This window comes from Linepithema humile, chromosome 4, assembly GCF_040581485.1.
Source record: "Linepithema humile isolate Giens D197 chromosome 4, Lhum_UNIL_v1.0, whole genome shotgun sequence".
NCBI lineage: Eukaryota > Metazoa > Arthropoda > Insecta > Hymenoptera > Formicidae > Linepithema > Linepithema humile.
The window spans coordinates 24425779-24447648 of NC_090131.1; the positions used below are offsets into that span (position 1 = coordinate 24425779).

The following is a 21870-nucleotide window of genomic DNA, read 5'->3' on the forward strand; positions in this document are numbered from 1 at the left end:
TCAATAAATAATAATGAGTGACACGTGCGGACGCATGTGGTCAATTAATTATGCCATAGTTAGCCGTTCGTTAAGCTTGATTGATAAATGCGCTTCGCCGGCCTTGGGACATGTTTAAAGCGATAACAGGAGGATATTTGCAATTCAAATTACAATATTATCTTTCCAATCGATTTTAGGACGAATCTAATTGCTATCAATTGAAGCCACTCCAACTTATAGAAATTATTCTTCAAACTCACTCTGAATAAAGATATAAAAAGAAATTCAAATAAAACAGCGGAAATAAAAATGAATTAATGAAAAAAATAATAAACACAATTAAGTTGTGCATCGATCGATTAATCAATTGAGAAATATGACTAAAATTTGCAAATCATTTGCAGCAAACTACAAATAATAGATCAATAATATCTATATATATTTTTAAAGATACAAAAAAAAAAAAAAAAAAAAAAAAATAGTTGTTTCGAACGCAAAAGAAAAGGGTAATCAAATTAATTCTAATCTAATTCTCATGTAAAGTATTAAAGATCATCGGAGAAGTTGAGATTCAATCTAATAAACAAGTTTAATCGTATTTGATCGAGGCCAGGCGGTGGTCAGTCGCTATCGGATTTCGTACCTGGTGAACGTCTGTCCTTTTTTACGTATTGATATCCGGAGGCACGATCTTATTACGGAGGACTCGTACTTCGCAGTCGCGTTGGAATCTTGTTACAAGAGGATGGAGCGGTGGACTGGTAAGGTAGCCGTGATTACTGGAGCCAGTGCTGGGATCGGCGCAGCGGTTGCGCGGAGTCTCCTTAAACATGGTGAGGAAGTGTTGGGATTAATAACATATTAAAGTTTATTTTAATCAATGAATTTTGCAACTTTAAGTATAATGTCGAAGGGTTTATCGACTCGTCGGCGTGAGATAACTGCTAGTCTAATCGAAAAAAAAAATGTAATAATCATTAATAAACACACAATTATCACGCAATAATCATTACGCTCATATGAAAACAAGATTAACGCTTTTTGTATAATAATTAATATAATAAATTCGTAAAGTAATGTGTCAAAAATGTAAAAAGAACTGCTTCGAATTAGAGCGTAATAACGCTCTTAATTGCAATAGCAATAGATTGTCTTATTTCAGGTATGATAGTGGCGGGCTTTGCGAGGAGAGCGGAGAAAATCAAGGAAATTGCCGACAGTTTAGAGGATTCTCCAGGAAAGCTCCATCCTGTGGAATGTGACGTCACCAAGGAGGAAAGCGTACTCGCGGCTTTTGCGTGGGTGAAGGAGAATCTTGGACCGATAAGCGTTCTCGTGAATAGCGCTGGAATTACCAAGGAATCCTCGCTCATAGGTGAAGATGCTTAATTAAACTAGACATGATTATTAAATTAAATAAATTTATTAAAAAGAAATTCAAGGGGTAAAAGTTATCTTAGATGAAAGAGAATAATCGTGCAAAAACTGTAAAAAAATCATCTTTGAAGTATGTTTCTAATGTAAAATGTTATTCTTTCTTTAACGTTGAATATTAACGCGTGTTACAGACGGCACTTTAGAGGACTGGCAGTCTGTATTCGACGTGAATGTCCTGGGACTCTGTCTTTGCACACGCGAAGCTGTTCGCGTGATGCGTGAAACGGCTGAAGACGCCGTTGTGATTCACGTGAATAGTCTGGCCGCCGAGAGAATACCGTTTATACCAGGATTCAGCGTGTATCCGGCGTCAAAGCGCGCCGTCACCGGCCTCGCTCAAACCCTGCGACACGAGCTTGCAGGCACACGTATACGCGTCACGGCAAGCATTCAATACATAGAATGAAAGAAAAGATCTATTTTTTCACATCTTAAAACTTATATTAATTGTAATATTAAAAATGCACGTAATTAGAAATGTGTAAAATGTGTGTTTTTCAAACTGAATGAAAAAATTGTGATACACACAAATTTACTTACATTTTTCGTACGCAGAATATTAGCCCCGGCTTGGTGGCGACGGATTTCATGGCGTCCTACAGCATATTCTCCCCGGAAGCAATGGCGGCGACGCCGACTTTAAACGCGGATGATGTCGCGGCAGCGGCGATTTACGTGCTATCGAATCCTCCTCACGTTTTGGTATGCCATCTTCTCATTGTACAAAATTGAAATAATTTGAAAGCGTCAAAATTAACTGTGAAAATTATCTTCTTGCAGATACAAGACGTTGTGTTGAGGCCTCTGGGTGAATCATGGTGATTGATTTTCAAACCAGTTGTACACATCTTTTACAAATATTAGTATGAAATGTAACAATTGTGCCTTTCACGAGAGAATATCAATAATGAAATGGATTTGCCGATTTATCCTCAACATTTTCACATTTCTTTTACTGTTGCCATTTATATTAGAATAAGCAAACGATTTACCTGACAAAAGAGATCATCGAGAACCTAAACTGCTTGGTTCGCGAGGCGACCGGTCGATCATTCCGAGGAAAAGTATTCTCGAATCTTGAGAATCCTCACAAGGACCGCTGTGCGGAAGCGCTTTCGCATAAGAATAGCGTATCTCCTCGTCGGCGAACAACAGACTGCACTGAAGCTGATGAAATAGGTCGTCAACCGATTCGCGAAAGATCGTCACTTTCTGAAAATTCTGATGCAACCATTCTTAGCTATATCGCGAAACGTCTTATCGTCTTCTTCGGAAACCCTCACGCGAATTTTCATCAGCATGACGTTCCCGGTGTATCTCACTTTATTTATATATAATTACGAGATAATGCCGTTTCAAAGTTGCACATTGAATAGTTAACTTTTAAATATATTCGCCAGTTTTATTTTCGAAATTTGAATACTGACGCGTAATGCATTCAGCTATTATGTTAAATATCAAAAGCGATACATCTGTTAAAAAGCATTGTATTAATTTCAACATTCGTACATTCATGTTTTGATGTATCTTGCAATTTTTCATGATTGTTTAGATCTTACGAAAACTTTACCAGCGTCAGTATTTAAGAGTTAAATAGCAAATGCAGAAAAAGGCATATAATAAGCGTTCAAGCTTGTTAAAATATAAGAAAATATTTATAAATTAAGATAAAATTAAATTAAAATAAAATTTTAAAATTAAATAAAATTGAAAGAAGCAAGACCTTAAAATATGCGCTCCACCACGATATGTTGATTTCAAGAAAGAGTAGAACAAGAACGTGAGACATAGGTGAAACACCTATCTACATTATAGAAATTATGTGTCAAATAGTATCTTCACCTCAATTAATAATATTTCGTTTTCGCGATAAGCAACATTCGAGAACGCGTCTCAGTGATATCGGACGACGATACGCGCTATCTGTAACAAATACACAACGTTACTCTTGAGTCGGGAGTATCGCCCTTCAAAAACGATTCGCGTGCCGAAAACAAGCAGTAATATCGCGTTGATATAAATAATAAGTATATGCAATACTCGCGTGCGAATGCATCATCCAGAGGGCATCCAGAAAACAATGGACTATCTAGACGCAGATTATGCGCGACCTCCTAATCGAGGGCCACATTTTCAGCACAGTATAAAGAGGTGTCGTGGACGGAGATGGGCATGCAGAAGCTCCCAGCAGCAGTGAGCGGTATTTTCTCGTGCACATAGTAGCAAGAACGCAGAGTCTCAACATGACTTCTCTATTGAACAAGATCGTCCTCATCACCGGCGCCAGCTCCGGCATCGGTAAAGCGCTCGTGGAGGACTTGGTGTCGAAGGGACTCAAGGTGATCGGCCTCGCCAGCGACTTGAACAAGCTGAAGGTAACATTGAATCAGTAGAGAATTAAATAAATTAACAAGAAAATTCAATCATAGAGTTGTCGATTCCCATAAAACGCAGTAAAACAGCATACAAAATTGTTGAGTTACAATTTTTAGCATGTCTCTCTTTGCGTTGCTGAAAGAACACTCGAATTTTTGCAGATACTCGCGGAAGAATTGAAGGGCAAACCCGGCAAGCTCATTCCTCTGCAATGCGACTTGAGCATTCAGAGCGAGATCGAGACCGCGCTGGAGTGGATCGAGAAGAACTTGGGCAGCATAGACATTCTGATAAACAGCGCCAGTATCAATCTGGATTGGTCCAGCATCAACGGCGGAATAGAGGAGCTGAAGAAGACTCTCGACATCAATCTGCTCGGTTTGACGCTTATTACCAAGGGAGTTCTGCAGTTGATGAAGAACAAGGGTAAGTTTTAGCTTATTTTCACCGCACGAGAGTGATTCGTAGAAAAAAGTGGTTTTCACACGCGACAAATGAAACGATTCAGGATTGGACAATGGCATTATCGTCAACATCAACGACATAATCGGCCTGAAATGGTTGCCTCTCGCTTCCGATCGGCCCATTTCCCCGGCATACGCTTCCAGCAAGAGCGCGCTCACCGCGCTGACCGAGAGTCTTCGTTTGGAATTGGCGCAGAACGAGTCCAACATCAAAGTGATCGTGAGTACACTCGCATATGTTTGTTGAAAAATTATACTCACGCGACAAAGAATTCTCTAATTTTTTTTAAGTCATCTAACACTCTGCGCCCATAAAAAAATTCGTCTTTTTACGAAGATTTCGTGATTTTTGCGGACGAACTGAAAATTCAAAACCAAGAATTAGAAGACAATAATAGACGATATGAATTTATGATCTTTTTTTTTTTTTTATTAGAATAACATCTTGAAGAGATACATTGTATAAAAAGATTACTTGACGAAATACCTTCACTCGAATATATATTTGTTTAATTAGTATATTTTTGTTAACACTTTTTTTTTTCATTTCTTCGCAACAGAACATCTGCCCGGGCTTGGTGGAGACCGAGATGACCCAGCAGTGGCTGAAGGAGAATCCACGATTGGCCCTGAAACCGAAGGACGTGGCGGAGGCTATACTCTTCACGTTGCAGACTCCGGAGAACGTGCTCATTAAGGACCTCATTATTACGCCCATCCGAGAGATTAATTGAGCGGGCGCCGGACGAAATCGTTGTTTACGATGAATATTGTAGTACTTATAACACACAACTTGAGTTGACAAATTAAATAAAGCACTTGCATTTTTTCAAATACTTGTTATGTCGTTATACCTGTTATTAAAAGATTAATTTAGCAGAAAGGGATTTTAAGATATTGTAAATTTCTCAATGAACAATATTGCAATTCTATTTATATCTTTATATATTGATTTCAAATTTTTTACGCGTAGATCCACTCGTTTAAATAACATTTTACTTCTTGTTCCTTCCAAAACTCAATAGATCTCACTGTGAATAAACTGTTTTCTGATTGTTAATTGATCTGAATTAACTCTCAGACACCTCAAACCTTTTATACACAAATTATTTAGAAAATTCTTTGTGCACATGCTGAATTCTATAGCTTCCAGCTTCCAAGAAGTGTAGCTACTTGCATGATAATGAGAAATCAAATAGGCAACGAAAATGATTAACGATTAAAATTAAGGTTTCACTATAACGCTTAACTTGAAAAGGATAGCTATGGTCTTGCTTTATTACAGTGCTCGGAATTAGTCTGAACATTTCAGCCGATTTCCGTGGTATACGCCTCCTTTCCTCTCCTTACCGCGCGCGTCGCAGCCGCTACGGCCAGCGCCGCCGAGCGTTAGGAGCGGCACTATCTGATTAGGTTCTATGAGTAGGTTCTTCTCCCTATTTATTAAAATTTAAAAAAATTTATTAAAAATAAATTTTTTTTTAAATTTATTAAGTGGAAATATTTCAATAGATTTCTACGTCACCCATGAGGTACTAATACTGACACGTTTTTCAAAAAGTGGTTTCTATCTATATTATTGCATCAATTGTTCATTCTCATAAAAGGCTAAGAAAATCTAATTAAGAAAATCTCTTTTATATATATTTTTTTTTAAATTAAGAATTTATTTTTATCTTTAGTGGAATAAGTCTACGGGGGAAACCATTTAAAAAAAAAACGCGTCAGCATTAGTATCTCATGGGTGACGTGGAAATCTATTGAAATATTTCCACTTAATAAATTTAAAAATAAAAAATTTATTTTTAATAAATTTTAATACATTTTTTAAAATTTTAATAAATAGGGAAAAGAACCCACTCATAATCAGATAGTGTCGCTCCTAACGCTCGGCGGCGCTGGCCCTAGCGGCTGCGGCGCGCGCGGTAAGGAAAGGAAAGGAGGCGTATACCACGGAAATCGGCTGAAATGTTCAGACTAATTCCGAGCACTGCTTTATTATATAAGTGCATATAGGAAATGAATTACATCCTAAATACTTTGCTTTGCGGACTTTGAGGGATGATTGTACAAAACAATGCCGTGTTTATGTGCACTGACGTATTTATTACTAATCATCCCATATACCAATTTAATAGTTCACAAAAATCTGTGTTAAAGAAAAAAAAAGATTTGCAAAAAAAGCAACATGTTAGAACAAATCCCATTGAAAGTGTGAAGCAATCGGTGTTATTCAGTGCCTATATAGACGTGAAAAAGTACATACTATATGCAGCACTTATGTATAAAATGTAACGGAATAATAAAGAAAATTAGCAGACGATAAACGTATGTAATACATAATTAAACAAGCGCAACCGGAATTGTTATCAATTTGGAAAAATTATTTATGGATAAATACACACTATGCGAGAACGTTATAGATTGGACGCTACCGCTCTATTTCCTTATGCTACATCGTTCATATGACAATCAACTGTTGGAGAACGATAGTAACAGAAGTGACGTGTTTTAGAAATATACAAATGTCTCTGTGATGTTAATTGAACAAAAAGAAAAAAATGCAGACTCAACAAGTTATCGACTAGTCGCTACACCGTCACGAAGCTTTGCGTCACGCGCGACAAGATTTCGCGACGATGCGAGTGAAGCTGAACACAAAGGAGGATCGATTAATCAATGCAAACACATTTTAAGTCTCTTTCCGAGGCAGGTTGTATTGCGTGTTACTAAAATTTGCTTTTGCCTTTGTTTGGTGACAAAAATGAAAATACGAATATAAGAATATTTTCAAAGGAAGCATGCAGAAATAAATATCGATAGTATATATCTCAGGTATAAACTGTTTTGCAAATACCTTACGGCAAGCGGCCGTCTCATCCGTTTTATCTCCGCTCGAGATAAATGACATCCAACTATCTTGCCGACTGTATCCCACTAAACGCAAGTCCAAATCCCGTATCCGACCTAGGAGAGAAATCCGTGAACCCTATGTGAAGCGTGAACGAGCTTCCAAATCCACATCCTCGCATCCATTACTGCGTATCGTTTTATTTTTTTTTTTTTTTTCACTTAATGAATCCGAGAGAGTGATCCGCTCGACACGATCCGGTGACAATACGACACGGTCCAGTGTTGAACGATTTTTATCCTTATCCCAAAATTATCCTTATCCGTCCATGCATACTAATTTTATCCCGTTTCCCAATCCTGTCGGCATCCTAATCCGGAATCCTGTCCGTCGCATCGTTCGCTTCCTCTAAAACTATGGGGCCCAGTTCGTGTCAAGATGTGACGGACAGTTTGCTTTACCCAAACGTGCCATCCTCTTGTTTATGCCAGTTAAATCCTGAAGACGCGCACTGTGGTTTACGCGATCGGTCGACCAAAACCATGATTACCGGCGGACACGTCATATTCTCTGACCAATCGGACAATGCGACAGTCGCGAAAGACGCGCGACAGTTCTTTCCCAGGGATCACTTCCACCTTTCAAGTTAACACTAAATACGAATCTTTCCATACGTATAATGGCTATTAACAGAATTGAGTCTAGTATTCGATGTCATTGATGCTGTTATCAAGAGGATAAGCACCCCGCCGAAAATCCGTCCTCAATGAGTGCGATTCGAAAAATAAATCTTCACTAAAGTCCAAGAAACTTAGAATTATGAAGAAAATGCTTCCGATAGAATCCGTGCAGTTGACAATCCATTACTAGTTTGACTATTCAGATTACAAGTGAATGGATAAACGCGGAACGTTTGTTTCTTTTTTTCTCGACATAATACGGAAATGATATGTTCGAAGCACTTTAACGGATAATCTAAGTAAACACGTAATGTAATAAAGACTTTCCACTCTCTTCATGTTTTTTTTTCAAACAGCGACACATAAAAATCTTTTGCTTCAAACTTTAGAAACTTGTAAAAGTTTCAAAAAAAAAAATAAAAAAAAATATTAACCATTATTTCGCCTCCTCGTAATGGACTTGCCAACGTTTCCTGATCCAGCTCTAATCCGGAGTAAATCCCGCTAATTGAGAATCCTTGAATGGAACAAATCGTCTTTGTTTCGTCCAAATGTTCTCCTGATTTTCCTCTTGAAAGTATCCTGTTTTCGCGATTCTCATTTTCATCTATGCTTTTTTTTTTTAATCCTCTTACAATTTATGATCTCCTTACAAAATCCGTCCGAAACGCAATCCATCTCATCCCAACGTCAAGCGAATGTGTATTATATCCATCCAAGAAGTAAGATCGTGTTGATTTCAGTTTTTCATTCATTGTGTTACAATCCAATCCAATATACAAAAGAAGAAAAAATACATTAGTTTCTTATATAATGCAAACAATGTAATGTGTTAGATATATAGTTTATCAATGCAAATGTAATACCTGTGATGTAGCTTTATAAAGCCGTGAAATTTGTATATACAATATATAGATTTTTTTTCTAGAAAAAAATATTCGGCATTTTTGAGAAACACATACATTTATAAATTATATAGCGAACAATTTATAAATTAAGTCATCAAGCGAGATCACAGGATCACTTTGCAATAATAGTAAAATACATGATGTTGAATGTTTTCCTTTCGAATTTGACAGAAGGCAATTCAATTTTTGAAACATTCATTTAATTATATAAATACGTGAGAAAGGAAAACACACAAATAGAGAAATGCAAAGGACAATATATCAATTAATAGTTATTTCACCGTATTTCAAATTTATCGTACACCACTTAAAATTTAAATCCGGACAAATTGCCAATGTCTAGATTATTCGCAGATTTAATATATAATCGTATGTTTACATTAGTCTGATTAATTTAGATATTTTGTCCTGCAACAATGCAATCCAACGCAATTTACAAAATCAATGAATAACCTCGTGAACATTATGCATCGTTTGAGTGCCAAAGGCGGTCGCAAGAATGCGTGCGAAAATTGCCAAGCAGCGCAATCGCGCCTCTCATTTACGTCGAAAAATGTCAACAAGTGCTATCGCGCTTCCTTTTGTTTTGGTATTTTAACTTGATATTTAAGAATTGCTCTTGTAAGATGATTGTGCAGTTTAATGTATTCTCTATTTAACTGAAAAATTATTAATTTCCTGAGAATCAATAAGCCTATTGGCAACGCACTTTTCTGGCACTTTCGACACTTTTGAAACAGGAAGCGCGATCACGCTTCTTGGCACTCAAACGGTTGAAGGTCATTCAAATCTATTGACAAGTACAATTGCATGTTATTGTTAGGCAAGAATTTTTTTTGTTAGGCAAGCTTGAGAATATAATATTTCATTATGCTAATATCCAAGTGCAAACAAAGTCTCAATTGTCAATATAGTTGATGGAGTACACTGGCTCCAATGCGATCAAATAGTCACCACTATTAGAGATATCTTGTACATTAGCAAAAAGTGAATGAGTTATTGTCAATTAAAAATATTCACAATAGATATCAGTGACACCAGTACATCCACCATTTATATCAAAGTTAAATCGAAGTAAATGATAGACAAGTTAAAGATTTAGATTTAATTTAGCCAAGTCTCATTAATGATGCTTTTCAGTATTGTTACGCATTTCGCAAACGATGACAAAAACAAATTGGTAAATATGCATAGGAATGTATTTTTAAATGAGAAAGTAGAATATTCTGATAATTTAGATAATAAACAATCATACACGTAACAACGAGCACGATTTCATTATTTTTGAATAAAAATCGTGACACGTACATGTATTTATATCTATATATATATATATATATATATATCTATACGAAATAAAATGTTTTCACTATACATAGATGTAATCGAAAGATGTAACTCAATTAAATTCAATGAATTAAACTAATTACAAAAATTGATTTAAATTTCTTTAGAAAGTCTATTTGGATTGGAAGAAGCCGTCCTCAAGTGAAATTTAAATCAATAATGGAACATTACTGATTAAGAGAAAATATCAATATAAACCTGTACTTATGTAATCATGTGAAGCACATACGTACACACTAGTCGTACGAACGAGATCTGGAGCGAGATCTTGATCGCGAGTAATTACGTCGCAATGGCGAGTAAGTAGGAGAGCCACGACGCCGTGGGCTGTAACTTCGGGAACGACTGCGGCCCCTCTCCCTGTCTTCACTACGTCCTCTATCGCCACCGCTGTGGTCTTCTTTCACACGAATGTAGGCAACTTCGCCCTAAGAAAATCAAGCCGTCAAACTATATTAAAAACAAAGTAGCGCACAAAAGCATTTCAATAATACATCTACGAGTAAAATTGACGCCTCAATGCAAAAGCTGCTGTAGAATTCACGAAAAATCGTACCTCATGCGACCTAAATCGTGAATCGTCCAACTTCTTCACAGCGTACTTCATGTCATCGTGCCTCAAAAATTCAACGACTCCGGTGCCGTCTTTATAAACGTCTGCAAAGCACACGTCACCGGCCTCGCGCATATGATCTTTTAAATCTTGCCAGCTACCAGATGGTGGCAGACCGGTGACGAGCACTCTGTACTGAGATCGTCGTGCAGGGGGACCGCGGCCGCGGGAATTGCTCATCTCACCACGGCCACCCCTGCCACTGTCCCCAGCTCCGCGTCCACCGCGAAAATTATTGCTGGGTCCGCCGCCGCGCGGAAATTCAACTCTTAATCTATAACCATCATAATCGTAACCATCTCTCGCATGTACTGCATCTTCTGCGTCCCTGAAAAGCAAACATTGTTGATGTACGATTCCTTGATATAACAGACTTTTAACTCCTCTGTGATAAAACTATTACATAAGTTTGTAAGATTATCTAAGTAGAATATTTGTGAATCTTAACAAACATATGGGAGCTAAAATTTATAATTTTATGTAATATTACAATGAAAATTAGATTATAAAGTGGATCAAAATGATGTCATTAAGCTTAAATAATAATTCTACAAAAAATAGAAAAAAAATAAAAAAAAATATATACATGTTTTGAAATACCATATTCTTAAACAAAAATCCTCTTCTGATAAACATGAAAAATGCCTGATAATTTCTGTAATCTTATGAATATTTGAATAAAAATGATTATTATTGTTATGATAGAGACAATCTTATTTTCATTTGTATATCAACAGTAAACATTTTTTGCCATCTGCCACATGTAGCTTCGTAAATACAAACACAAATGTTTGAAAACACATGTATACATTAAATAGCTTCATTTTAAGTTATTATATAAAAACCAGCGTAATTAATGTAATAAGAATTAATATTGTACAATAACGATATATGTTAGAATAAAAAGGGAAGTATATACGTAGTATATGCGCCGTATTCTCGGTGTTTAACTCTTGCCAGAAGCTTACCTCGGATCGTCAAACTCAACGAAAGCGAACGGTGGTCCCCGACGATTTTTCAAGTCAACGAAAGTAACTTTACCGAACTTGTAGAAGAGATCTTGAATGTCCTTCGTTCGGATGTCCGGTGGCAAATTTCCCACGTATATTCTGCACTCATTTCTGCCACCGTGAGACATAATAATGAGTTTCCCTCTGAACGGATTGAATACGACAGTATGCTCGGACGTGTTCAACGAAACAGAAATTTTGCAGAGTAATGCAGTTTCACAGTAGCGCCTACCACTGCTGTTTTGTGCGTCCCACACGTCTCACCGTATCTCAGGAAACAAACAAAATGGAGATAACAAACAGCAACTCAATCGACGTGATCAAAGGTCCTCTAGAGCAGAGCCACAAGATTCAAGGTCCGAAGTAGCACGAGCAACCAAACGCGAACACAAGTGAGAATCGCGTACGTGTGAGCTCCGCGCTTCGGTTTACTTCGGTTAATAGAAGAGGACAGTAGCGGGATTCTGTAACCTTAACGATGTCGTTATGGTATCGTTGCGCAGGTTTTTTGTATCGTGTAATAGCTGCGCAACGATACCATAACGACATCGTTAACATTACAAAATTCCGTTGCAGATATATATTTTTCTGTCACCTTCTTATAACGAACTGATAACGTTATTCGTATTCGCGGATTGCAGTCAGCTGACAATAAGATGCAATTAATATATATATATATATATATCGATCCGATTAATAAATTAATTTAAACTAATAATATAGATAACACATATCGTTTTAATAAGTTTTCTATTATGATATATACACAATCCGCCGATTAAATAATAAGATTGTTCTTATTTTATTAAATGAGTTAATCAATTTACAATTTTGATTCCGCTTCGTGTTTATGTGTTACTGTTTAAAAGAAAACGATAAGACATCATGCTATTTCATTTAATTATTGATTTTTAACGGGTCGATATATTCATTGCATCTCAGCTGACTACAATTCGCGAATGCAACATAATTGTTTTTATTTAATGCTGTCACGCGTATCAAAAAGCGAGCAACGTCGCCTTCGTTGCTAGCTCGTTGTAAGAAGGAGACAGCAAAATATATATCTGCTCTCTTCTATTAACCGAAGTAAGCCGAAGCGCGGAATTCACACGTACGATTCTTGCTTGTGTGTGTTCGATTGTACGTTACTTCGGTCTTCAATCTGGCAGCTCTGCTCTAAAGTCAACCGACATCTCCGAGTGACATAATTGTCGATTTTTATGTGCGCGTTTCAAACAGATTAAAGTGAGATTGCATCGCGCCGCCCAGTGCAGCTTTCTCTCAATGATAATTGTAAAGTTTTGTAAATCCAATAATAAAATGTATTTCCTAGGGATTTTGTTTGATGCCATGTTTATCTCTAAGAAACAAACTTTTTTATTGGACATTGTATGTCAGATAACGGACGTAGTGTGCATTTTGCTTAAGATTCGGGCGTAGACCAGGCTGCGCTCTGTATCGCCAATCCCCCGAGCCCAGCGGAAATAATGACGTCAGGATTCGAGTAGCAAGCGAGAAGTGAATGCCAACGGGGTGATACATCAGAGACGATTGCGGTAAAGCTCGATATCGGTGCATTTCGGCGTCTCGTTTAATGCGGCCACTTTTGGACGAGATATCGTTGTGTCGCGCGCAAACTTGCTGCTGTTGACGGAAGGAAAAATCGCAGCGTCCCTTCCCATTTTTGATGCAGGTAGGCCGGGTTCATTCGTTTCCGTATTATCTTCCTCGCCGTATGCCAACGCATACGCGAAAGACGCGATATTCTCAGGAATAAAGTTATTAGAGCTTCGAAATGTGCAATATAACACGGGAATGAAAGGACAAATATATTATTATTGAAAGGCTTCGATTTTCCGTCACACGCTAATCGAAAATGCGTAACTGAGGGAAGCTAATCAATGGTATTTATTTTTGACAAGATAACGCCTGACGAGCATTCCAATTTGATGATTCTACTTTTAACGATTATCAGTTTTATTCATAAAATCATTAGTTTTTTTTTTCTAATTATGTCTAGATATGCCTAGATACTCACAAAAGTAGGACAAAAAAAGACAAAGAAAATGTGGGAAAAAGTATGAAAGGAGTAGCTATGAAGAATAGAGATCTTTGTGAAAGTGTAATTAATGCTTTTAATTTAAAGCAAGTAATTTAACGTTTATAATTGATTAATATGAATTTAAATGTGTGTTATTTGTTACAAAGTAAAATTAGATAAAATTTTTAAATTTCTAAACTTATGTAATTATATCATTTGAGGATATATGATATTAACATAATTTAACTGTTTAAATATTGAAAAATTAAACTTTATAAGAATGTATAAATAAATCTGTTGTATTTTATTGCAAGTTAATGCAAATCAATTGAAAGCTTTACATGTCAAGCGTTAATCTAAAGAATATTTTACAGCTTTAAACTTTGTGTGATTTTACATATCAATAATTTTTGAGATTATTTAAAAATAATACAGATAAAGCTGTTATAGAACAGGAATATAATATTTTATTTTGTAATTATAGAGTAAACATTAAAACCACAAACATGTCTGATCACTTTGGGCCAATTACTTTAAAATGGGACCCCAAAAACTTGGAGATAAGAACTATGTCTGTAGAGAAGACATTGGAACCATTAGTGCTCCAGGTTACTACATTGGTGAACACAAAAGGTCCTAGCAAGAAGAAGAAAGGAAAATCAAAGAGGGCTAGTGCACTTGTCGGAACTGTAGAGAAAGCAACCACCAATTTTATTGAGAAGGGTGAAAAGATTGCCTATGAAAACCCAGATATCACAGCAGAGATGTTAAGCGCTGTAGAGGAAGTAAGAAAAACGGGTGCAGCAATGAGCATTGCTGCTAGGTATAGTAGTCTTTTTTATAAAAATTTCAAATATATTATTTCGCTGTATTACGTTTGTTTAACACATAAATCGTTTGCATAGGGAATTTTCTGAAGATCCTTGTTCATCGCTGAAACGCGGCAACATGGTGCGCGCTGCAAGGAACTTACTGTCAGCGGTGACGCGTTTGCTCATTCTAGCGGATATGGTGGATGTTCACTTGCTATTGAAATCTTTATACGTCGTAGAAGACGATCTGAAGAAACTGAAAAACGCCTCGTCACAAGGTGAACTGATTCAGAACATTAAAGAATTCGGCAGGAACGCTGCAGAATTGATTCATCAGGCGGCCAAGCGTCAGCAAGAACTAAAGGATCCGCAGCTCAGAGATGACTTGGCAGCCGCCCGAGCCGTTTTGAAGAAACACTCGACCATGCTGCTCACTGCGTCGAAGGTGTTCGTGCAGCATCCTGACTTGGCGGCGGCCAAGGCGAATCGTGATTATGTGCTGAAACAAGTGTGCGAGGCCGTAAATACAATAAACGATGTTGCTCAAGGAAAGACGCCGCCCGACAGCCAGCATCCTTACGACGGGCCGGGCGAATTGGCTGCCGCGTTGGACGACTTCGACGAGAGGATGGTAATGTCTCCGCTTGCGTATAACGAGGTTCGTACGCGGCCAAGCCTTGAGGAAAGATTGGAGAGCATCATCAGCGGTGCTGCGCTGATGGCGGACTCATCGTGCACTCGCGACGAGCGTAGAGAGCGCATTGTCGCCGAGTGTAACGCGGTTAGACAGGCACTTCAGGATCTCCTGAGTGAATATATGAACAATGTAAGTAAAACTATAACGATAATTATACTATAAAACGTGTGTTATAGATGAAGGGATGTGAAGAAATAGAGATCTCTTCGATTGAATACATGTATATAAATGCGAATGTTTCAACTCAATATGATTTATAGATAGTGATTTGATGCTGAGTGTTATTAGATTTTTTGTGGATTTATTTTTAATTTATTCTTTTTCACAGTTTTGATTTATTGAGTGAAATAATGTATGATTTAGATAAAATTATGTTGATATAATCAGTATTCACGTATTGCATTGATCTCAGCATTCTTTCTTGAGAAAGTACATACATTTACATTCTATTTATATAAATAATATACAATTTTATTACTCTGAGACTGCTTCTAATTTTAAATCGAAAATTTTTATTTGTCGTTAATTTCACGTTACAAACTTCTACGCGATCTGTACAATATTCTTTTATGTAATTATTAAAACAATTTTCTACTGATTTGTTTTTGTTGGTGATGGCCAGTTACAGCGCGCTCGGGGTGGGAAACGGGTAAATATGTGAAGTGATCCTACATTTTCTTTGTACCTTTGGTTGCATATATTTATTATTAAATACTTATTATGGGTTTTCTGTTTAATGCGCATATACATGTTATTTTAGATCTTTCACACACTACCAATGCATACTTTTTACACAATAACCAGCACTAACCGTTAGATTATTATCAGTTGTGTGCCCACAATCTTTTTCATTAATTTCCTAATTTTCTACAATTTTATAAATATTAAATGACTAATATCACTTGTGGTAATTATGTAAAATAACAAAATATTGACGTGCAATAGAAAATGCAATAAGCAAAGCGATAGATTAGCATAACTATAGAAAGGTAGAGTATGCTGTACATAATTATACACATCGTTTTTTGTAAACATATATGTACAGTATGTTCCAGATTTATCTGAGACTACCTTTTGCATATAGATATTTAAATCAATTTAGAATCCATTTTTGCTGTCTGAAAGTAGAGAGAAATAAAAAAAGAGAAATTTTTCAACATTAAATATCACGAAATTAAGTAAAAAATAACGTTTCTTCTTTATAATTTAATTCTCAAAAGGTTCTTTATTTTCTATCGTTTATAATTAGTCTTTCGATTTTTTCTTAAGAAAAAAATCAATTCTAAATTTATTAAAGAATATATAAGAGCAAAAAATGGCTCGATATATCAGACATTTTGTACATATATATTTTACTTATAAATAACGCTTGCTGCAAATATGCTGCCTAAAATATTCTGATATAATCAGATATGTAAGTAATATTCTGGGAGACATTTCGCGTATTAACAACATTATTTTAGCAATATGATTATATATTCTTTTTCTGTAATAATATGTCCGTTTGTTTTTGTTATACGAACCGAATTGAAACTAACAATGCGTATGAAGTAATTACAGCCGTAAATTTCAAGTGCAGTAACGCTTCAATAAATCTACCCGGCACTAAACGATAAATATATTTTACAGATGGGCGTTAAGGAACAATCTGAAGGCTTAGAGAGAGCGATAGATCACATGTGTAGGAAGACCCGTGATCTTCGCAGGCAGCTGCGCAAAGCCGTGGTGGATCATGTGTCAGATAGTTTTCTGGAAACGAGCGCGCCGTTACAGGCTCTCTACGAAGCGGCGGAGAAAGGTTGGGTCAAGGAAGTGGAAGAGTACGCGCTCATCTTCACGGAACATGCCAACAAACTCGTGGAGGTAAATACAATTTTTATGTGAGAATAGAATGATGAATCGTAAAGTTTTTCCGAATTTTATTTTCTGTACACGTTTCGAGATATATCATTAAAATGGTTTTCTTGCCTCGGACAGGTTGCCAATCTGGTGTGCAGCATGTCGAACAACGAGGACGGCGTGAAGATGGTGCGTTACGCCGCGGCCCAGATCGAGAACTTGTGCCCGCAGGTGATCAACGCAGCGCGCGTGTGGGCCGCGCGGAACTCGGAAGTCGCGAAGGAGAACATGAAGGTGTTCCGTCAGGCGTGGGAGAATCAGATGCGCGTCCTGACAGAGGCCGTGGACGACATCACCACGATCGACGATTTCCTGGCGGTCTCCGAGAATCACATTCTCGACGACGTCAACAAGTGCGTGCTGGCGTTGCAAGTGCGCCCCGGCGACGCTGACACTCTGGACAGGCACGCGGGCGCGATACTCGGCCGCTCCGCCAGGGTGTGCAACGTCGTGCAGGCCGAGATGGACAACTACGAGCCCTGCATCTACACGAAGCGAGTCCTCGAGGCGGTGAAGGTGCTCAGGAAACAGGTGATGCCCAACTTCGAGCAGCGGGTGGAGGAGGCCGTAAACGCATTGCGCAGCAACCCGGCGCAGGAGGTGGACGAGAATGATTTCATCGACGCGTCCAGACTGGTGTACGATGGAGTTCGCGAAATCAGGCGAGCTGTGCTGATGAACAGGGTGAGAGATTCGGCGTCGCGACGCCTGTCAAGCCTCCACGACCGTTCTTGTTTCTAATTTATTTTCACTTTTTCAGGCGGACGAAGACCTGGATCCCGAAGACGTGGAATTGGATGAGCACTACACACTGGAGACGCGCAGCAAATCCAGCGCACAGACCGGTGAACACGGCGTGGACGAGTATCCGGAGATCAGCGGCATCACGACCGCCCGCGAGGCGATGAGGAAGATGCCGGAAGAGGACAAGCAAAAGATTCTGCAGCAGGTGGAGTTCTTCAAGAGCGAGAAGCTGAAATTCGACAAGGAAGTGGCGAAGTGGGACGACGCCGGCAATGATATCATCGTTCTCGCCAAGCACATGTGCATGATCATGATGGAGATGACGGACTTCACTCGAGGCCGAGGACCCCTGAAGACGACGATGGACGTTATAAACGCGGCGAAGAAGATCTCCGAAGCCGGCACGAAGCTGGACAAATTGACCAGGCAGATCGCCGATCAGTGCCCGGAGAGCTCCACGAAGAAGGATCTACTGGCGTACTTGCAACGTATCGCGCTCTATTGCCACCAGATGAACATTACGAGTAAAGTGAAGGCGGACGTGCAGAACATCAGCGGCGAGCTGATTGTTTCCGGCCTAGACAGCGCGACCTCCCTGATACAAGCTGCCAAAAACTTGATGAACGCTGTCGTGCTTACTGTGAAAGCTTCCTACGTCGCTTCAACGAAGTATCCACGACAATCTACGGTAACGGTAAGTTTCGCCAGTGTTTATAAATTAGCAGCAGCCAAGTCTTCGGTATTTTATCGGTTAAAAGTCGTTGCGATTAGGTGATCGATAATCCTTATTTGAAATTTTTCATTAGTTTGTCGATTTATTCTCCAATTTTCATCAACTTGTCTAATTATAAACATTTTAATCTTTAGTCATATTAGAAGACACCAACTAAGCATTATTAAATAGTAGAAATACTAGGTTTTGTATTAGTTTTTAATATGACAAAATTTGAAGATTATTATAGCTAATCGCTCATATCGTATTTTTGATGACATTTTCTTTCGCTAACATTTGTGGATTTTCAGTATGTAAGTATGTCATCTTGAAAAAATCACGAATGCACGAATGCGTAGAGTATATTTGAATACAGAGAAGTTTATTACATACATGCAGATATTAAAATAGATAGATATTTATTAGAATCAATATTAACCACGATTTTAAGGAAGTATTTTATCATTTCGGAGCACAACGTAATGCACAAAATTGAAAATGTACGGTATAAATTGCGCTTATCGTATTAATACATATTTATTATTTGTTCCGCTTAGTCTCCAATCGTCATTTGGAAGATGAAGGCCCCGGAGAAGAAGCCGTTGGTGCGACCCGAAAGACCCGAGGAAGTGCGAGCGAAAGTGCGCAAAGGTTCGCAAAAGAAGGTGCAAAATCCTATACACGCACTTTCGGAATTTCAGAGCCCTACCGAGAGTGTGTAAGCGCTGCCAATGTAAGTAAAACGGAAACAGCATACTAATATACAGCATCACCTTTCGAAAGTTGTAAGGTCAAGATATTTTATTTTCGATGAAGTTTATACATAGACTACCCCGTCGATCATTGCGCTATGGAGACACAATATAAAGCCGCGTACTCATCTGAGCATTCGCGAGTGAGTGTGCTCAGGACTGCGGAATGAGCTGCCGTCAAGGCGCTGTCGGTACGTCAAAGTGAGCATGTGATCGGATTGCAACTGCAATATTTTTAGTCATGATCCTGTTCGCTCGTGACCAGCGCTACAACTGTTCGAACGAGAATCATGCGGTAAATCCTGTAAATCCAGAGATCTGAACGAGCAGCGCGTGAGCACTGATCCCACTCGTGTAACGCTCATTCGAAACAAATGCTTAGACGAGCACGCGGCTTAAGTTAAGAGTACGTTTATCATCATTTTTTTTTCAATAGAATATAATAACCGTAATAAGAATACGAATAATCTCAATAAATAACCGAACTTTAAGGGAGATTTCAATAAATACGAATTAAAGAAGGCTGACCTACACGTGTATCTTTATCTTTAATCTTACAGGGGCACAATTAAGAACGATGACTTTTTGTCAGGTCATATTCGTTTGCGAATTCATACGATGTGATTATCTTTCATACGTTTGAGAGTTTTTACCTCATGATGAAATTGAGTGATTTTCCTATCGAACTTTTCTAGCTGTAAGATTGATACATTTTATTCGTGCAACAAAATGCAAGAATCCCCAATGCTTCCTGTACTAATTTATTTTTCGATCGCAAAATATTTCTTACAATTTGTATTATTTTATACAATTATATATTGCAGATTTGTATTCTATATACACTTATTGATAATACCTACTGGAACTGTATTACAAACGTCAAGCTTAAAAATTTAATTTTTTTGTATGTAAATTTTTCTTTTTCTACGAAAAAAAAAGTCTATTATACACCCTTCTGGTGGTTAAGCTCATAGATCGATGAATATAAATCATGAATTGACACAGTATTGTATCGAAATGAAGAGACTGCAGGTTGAAGTATTTACTATATTAAATTGTATATATATAAGTATAAATATATAATTAGAAAATTATGTGGGTGAATTGTTTTTTCAATTTTTGTATTATGAACAGCTGAATGAGAAAGAAAACAGATTCTAATTCCCGTTTAGTCCATATCGCAACGATAATAATCTTTTTACTAACAACTTTACTATAATAATCGATTTATCAGGATTGATGTTACTGTACTAAACACATCGTACTCTATGTAACATTCGCAATAGTAAGGTTTCAATTACTAAAAGGCCAAAAGAAAAAAAACTTAGGGCAATATACATTGTCGCTCTATATATTGAATAATTCTATACATATATATATCTATATAATTTTTATTTATGAATAAATACGAAATGGTTTTCGTATTTTGTAATATATGAAATTCAAATAAGGTATACCAAGTATTATAATAGTACATTCGAATGGTTCCCTACCTATGGTATAAATAGAGGAGTGACGTAAATGTAAGGATTCTACACAGTTTGTCAAAGATGTGGTTGTTATAATCATATATTTTCGATGTAATTATTTTCTTTAGTACACGTAAGTTTTTATGCTTTTGTTTCATGCTACTTTCATGTTTCATGATAATTCTCATATTTGCAGAACACATGTGTGACGATATAAGGTTCAACGAAACTTATTTATCGAATTGATTGATTGCCTTTTCGTGCACTGGGTGTATAATAATGGTGTATTTCTGATTTATCTATATTATTTCAGTATTCTGACATTAGCAAATATATATATCGTTATATGTTGCTAGATTCTTTATATAGAATCGAACTATCATTGCTACATGAAGCGGATGCCAATATAGTGTGTAATGAATTGGCATCGCCCTTTTTTATTATTATAATAAGAGTATTAATTATACCGCATTATTTTTAAGATTGAAACATTGTAATCGATATGCTGCCAAATATAAGGTGATGCTTTTCTGATATGACTCGTCTGTTATTTCGCACGTATATTGATTTACTTCCACTCAAATTATCCGTAGATGAAACATCGCGATGGATAGGGATGGAAAATAATAGAAACTAATTTTTATCTACATTTTAATACATATATTTATATATATATATATATATATATATATATATTTCGCTCTATATGCTACATATTAAATGCTACAGAAAAAAAATATAAGGAGAAGACACGAAAAAAAAACCACAAATGCAAAAATTTACTGGAAGTGACAGAATACATTATAAGTTAAAATAGCATATAAAAGTAATATCACCTAACCTGAATCAATTACATACTAATTAATTTACAATCCAATCTGCATTGCACAAGATATAATACGGTGAATAATGTGTAATAACAGAGAATGACGATCGCGATTCTGCCGAAAGTGTGACTTAATGCGAAAATTATATTTTTATGTCATTTAGTTTTTGTACTTTTTTTTTTTTCCTTTGATTAACATAACGCTAAAAAGGTGGTTATTTTCGTAAACACGCAAGTGGTCGAACATTCT

General features: G+C 37.1%; 3 protein-coding genes across 4 annotated transcripts; 2 read left to right on the top strand and 1 right to left on the bottom strand.

The window, feature by feature from the left end:
• Window positions 1-14: 14 nt before the first annotated feature.
• On the top strand, window positions 15-5093 carry LOC105672418 (uncharacterized). Its single transcript, XM_067353908.1, has 9 exons — window positions 15-815; window positions 1145-1357; window positions 1551-1801; window positions 1975-2121; window positions 2200-2227; window positions 3565-3794; window positions 3957-4221; window positions 4304-4479; window positions 4820-5093. Exons 1-9 carry the CDS (start codon window positions 728-730, stop codon window positions 4991-4993), a joined length of 1572 nt encoding a protein of 523 aa, XP_067210009.1. The 5' UTR covers window positions 15-727; the 3' UTR covers window positions 4994-5093.
• Window positions 4668-12059, bottom strand: SF2 (splicing factor 2). Its single transcript, XM_012367455.2, has 4 exons — window positions 11627-12059; window positions 10602-10986; window positions 10279-10473; window positions 4668-4888 (listed from the first exon to the last, which is right to left on the bottom strand). Exons 1-3 carry the CDS (start codon window positions 11794-11796, stop codon window positions 10282-10284), a joined length of 747 nt encoding a protein of 248 aa, XP_012222878.1. The 5' UTR covers window positions 11797-12059; the 3' UTR covers window positions 4668-4888; window positions 10279-10281.
• A 1062-nt stretch (window positions 12060-13121) lies between these two features.
• Window positions 13122-21330, top strand: alpha-Cat (catenin alpha). Of its 2 annotated transcripts, XM_012367472.2 has the most exons (8): window positions 13122-13361; window positions 14194-14532; window positions 14615-15347; window positions 15841-15867; window positions 16848-17081; window positions 17196-17801; window positions 17878-18555; window positions 19131-21330. In XM_012367472.2, exons 2-8 carry the CDS (start codon window positions 14216-14218, stop codon window positions 19293-19295), a joined length of 2760 nt encoding a protein of 919 aa, XP_012222895.1. In that variant the 5' UTR covers window positions 13122-13361; window positions 14194-14215; the 3' UTR covers window positions 19296-21330. The 2 variants fall into 2 exon arrangements, with proteins under 2 accessions (XP_012222895.1, XP_012222896.1); XM_012367473.2 differs by lacking the exon at window positions 15841-15867 and having other exon boundaries at window positions 13125-13361.
• Window positions 21331-21870: the final 540 nt, after the last annotated feature.

Excerpts from the sequence above, each read along its gene's own strand:
- LOC105672418 (XM_067353908.1), top strand. The coding sequence starts at position 728 with ATGGAGCGGTGGACTGGTAAGGTAGCCGTGATTACTGGAGCCAGTGCT. Across the intron at positions 1,358-1,550 it reads CAAGGAATCCTCGCTCATAG|ACGGCACTTTAGAGGACTGG; the intron begins GTGAAGATGCTT and ends CGCGTGTTACAG. Across the intron at positions 4,222-4,303 it reads GCAGTTGATGAAGAACAAGG|GATTGGACAATGGCATTATC; the intron begins GTAAGTTTTAGC and ends GAAACGATTCAG.
- SF2 (XM_012367455.2), bottom strand. The coding sequence starts at position 11,796 with ATGTCTCACGGTGGCAGAAATGAGTGCAGAATATACGTGGGAAATTTG. Across the intron at positions 10,987-11,626 it reads GTTGAGTTTGACGATCCGAG|GGACGCAGAAGATGCAGTAC; the intron begins GTAAGCTTCTGG and ends TTTGCTTTTCAG. Across the intron at positions 10,474-10,601 it reads CACGATTTAGGTCGCATGAG|GGCGAAGTTGCCTACATTCG; the intron begins GTACGATTTTTC and ends TGATTTTCTTAG.
- alpha-Cat (XM_012367472.2), top strand. The coding sequence starts at position 14,216 with ATGTCTGATCACTTTGGGCCAATTACTTTAAAATGGGACCCCAAAAAC. Across the intron at positions 15,348-15,840 it reads TGAGTGAATATATGAACAAT|TTACAGCGCGCTCGGGGTGG; the intron begins GTAAGTAAAACT and ends GGTGATGGCCAG. Across the intron at positions 15,868-16,847 it reads GCGCTCGGGGTGGGAAACGG|ATGGGCGTTAAGGAACAATC; the intron begins GTAAATATGTGA and ends TATATTTTACAG.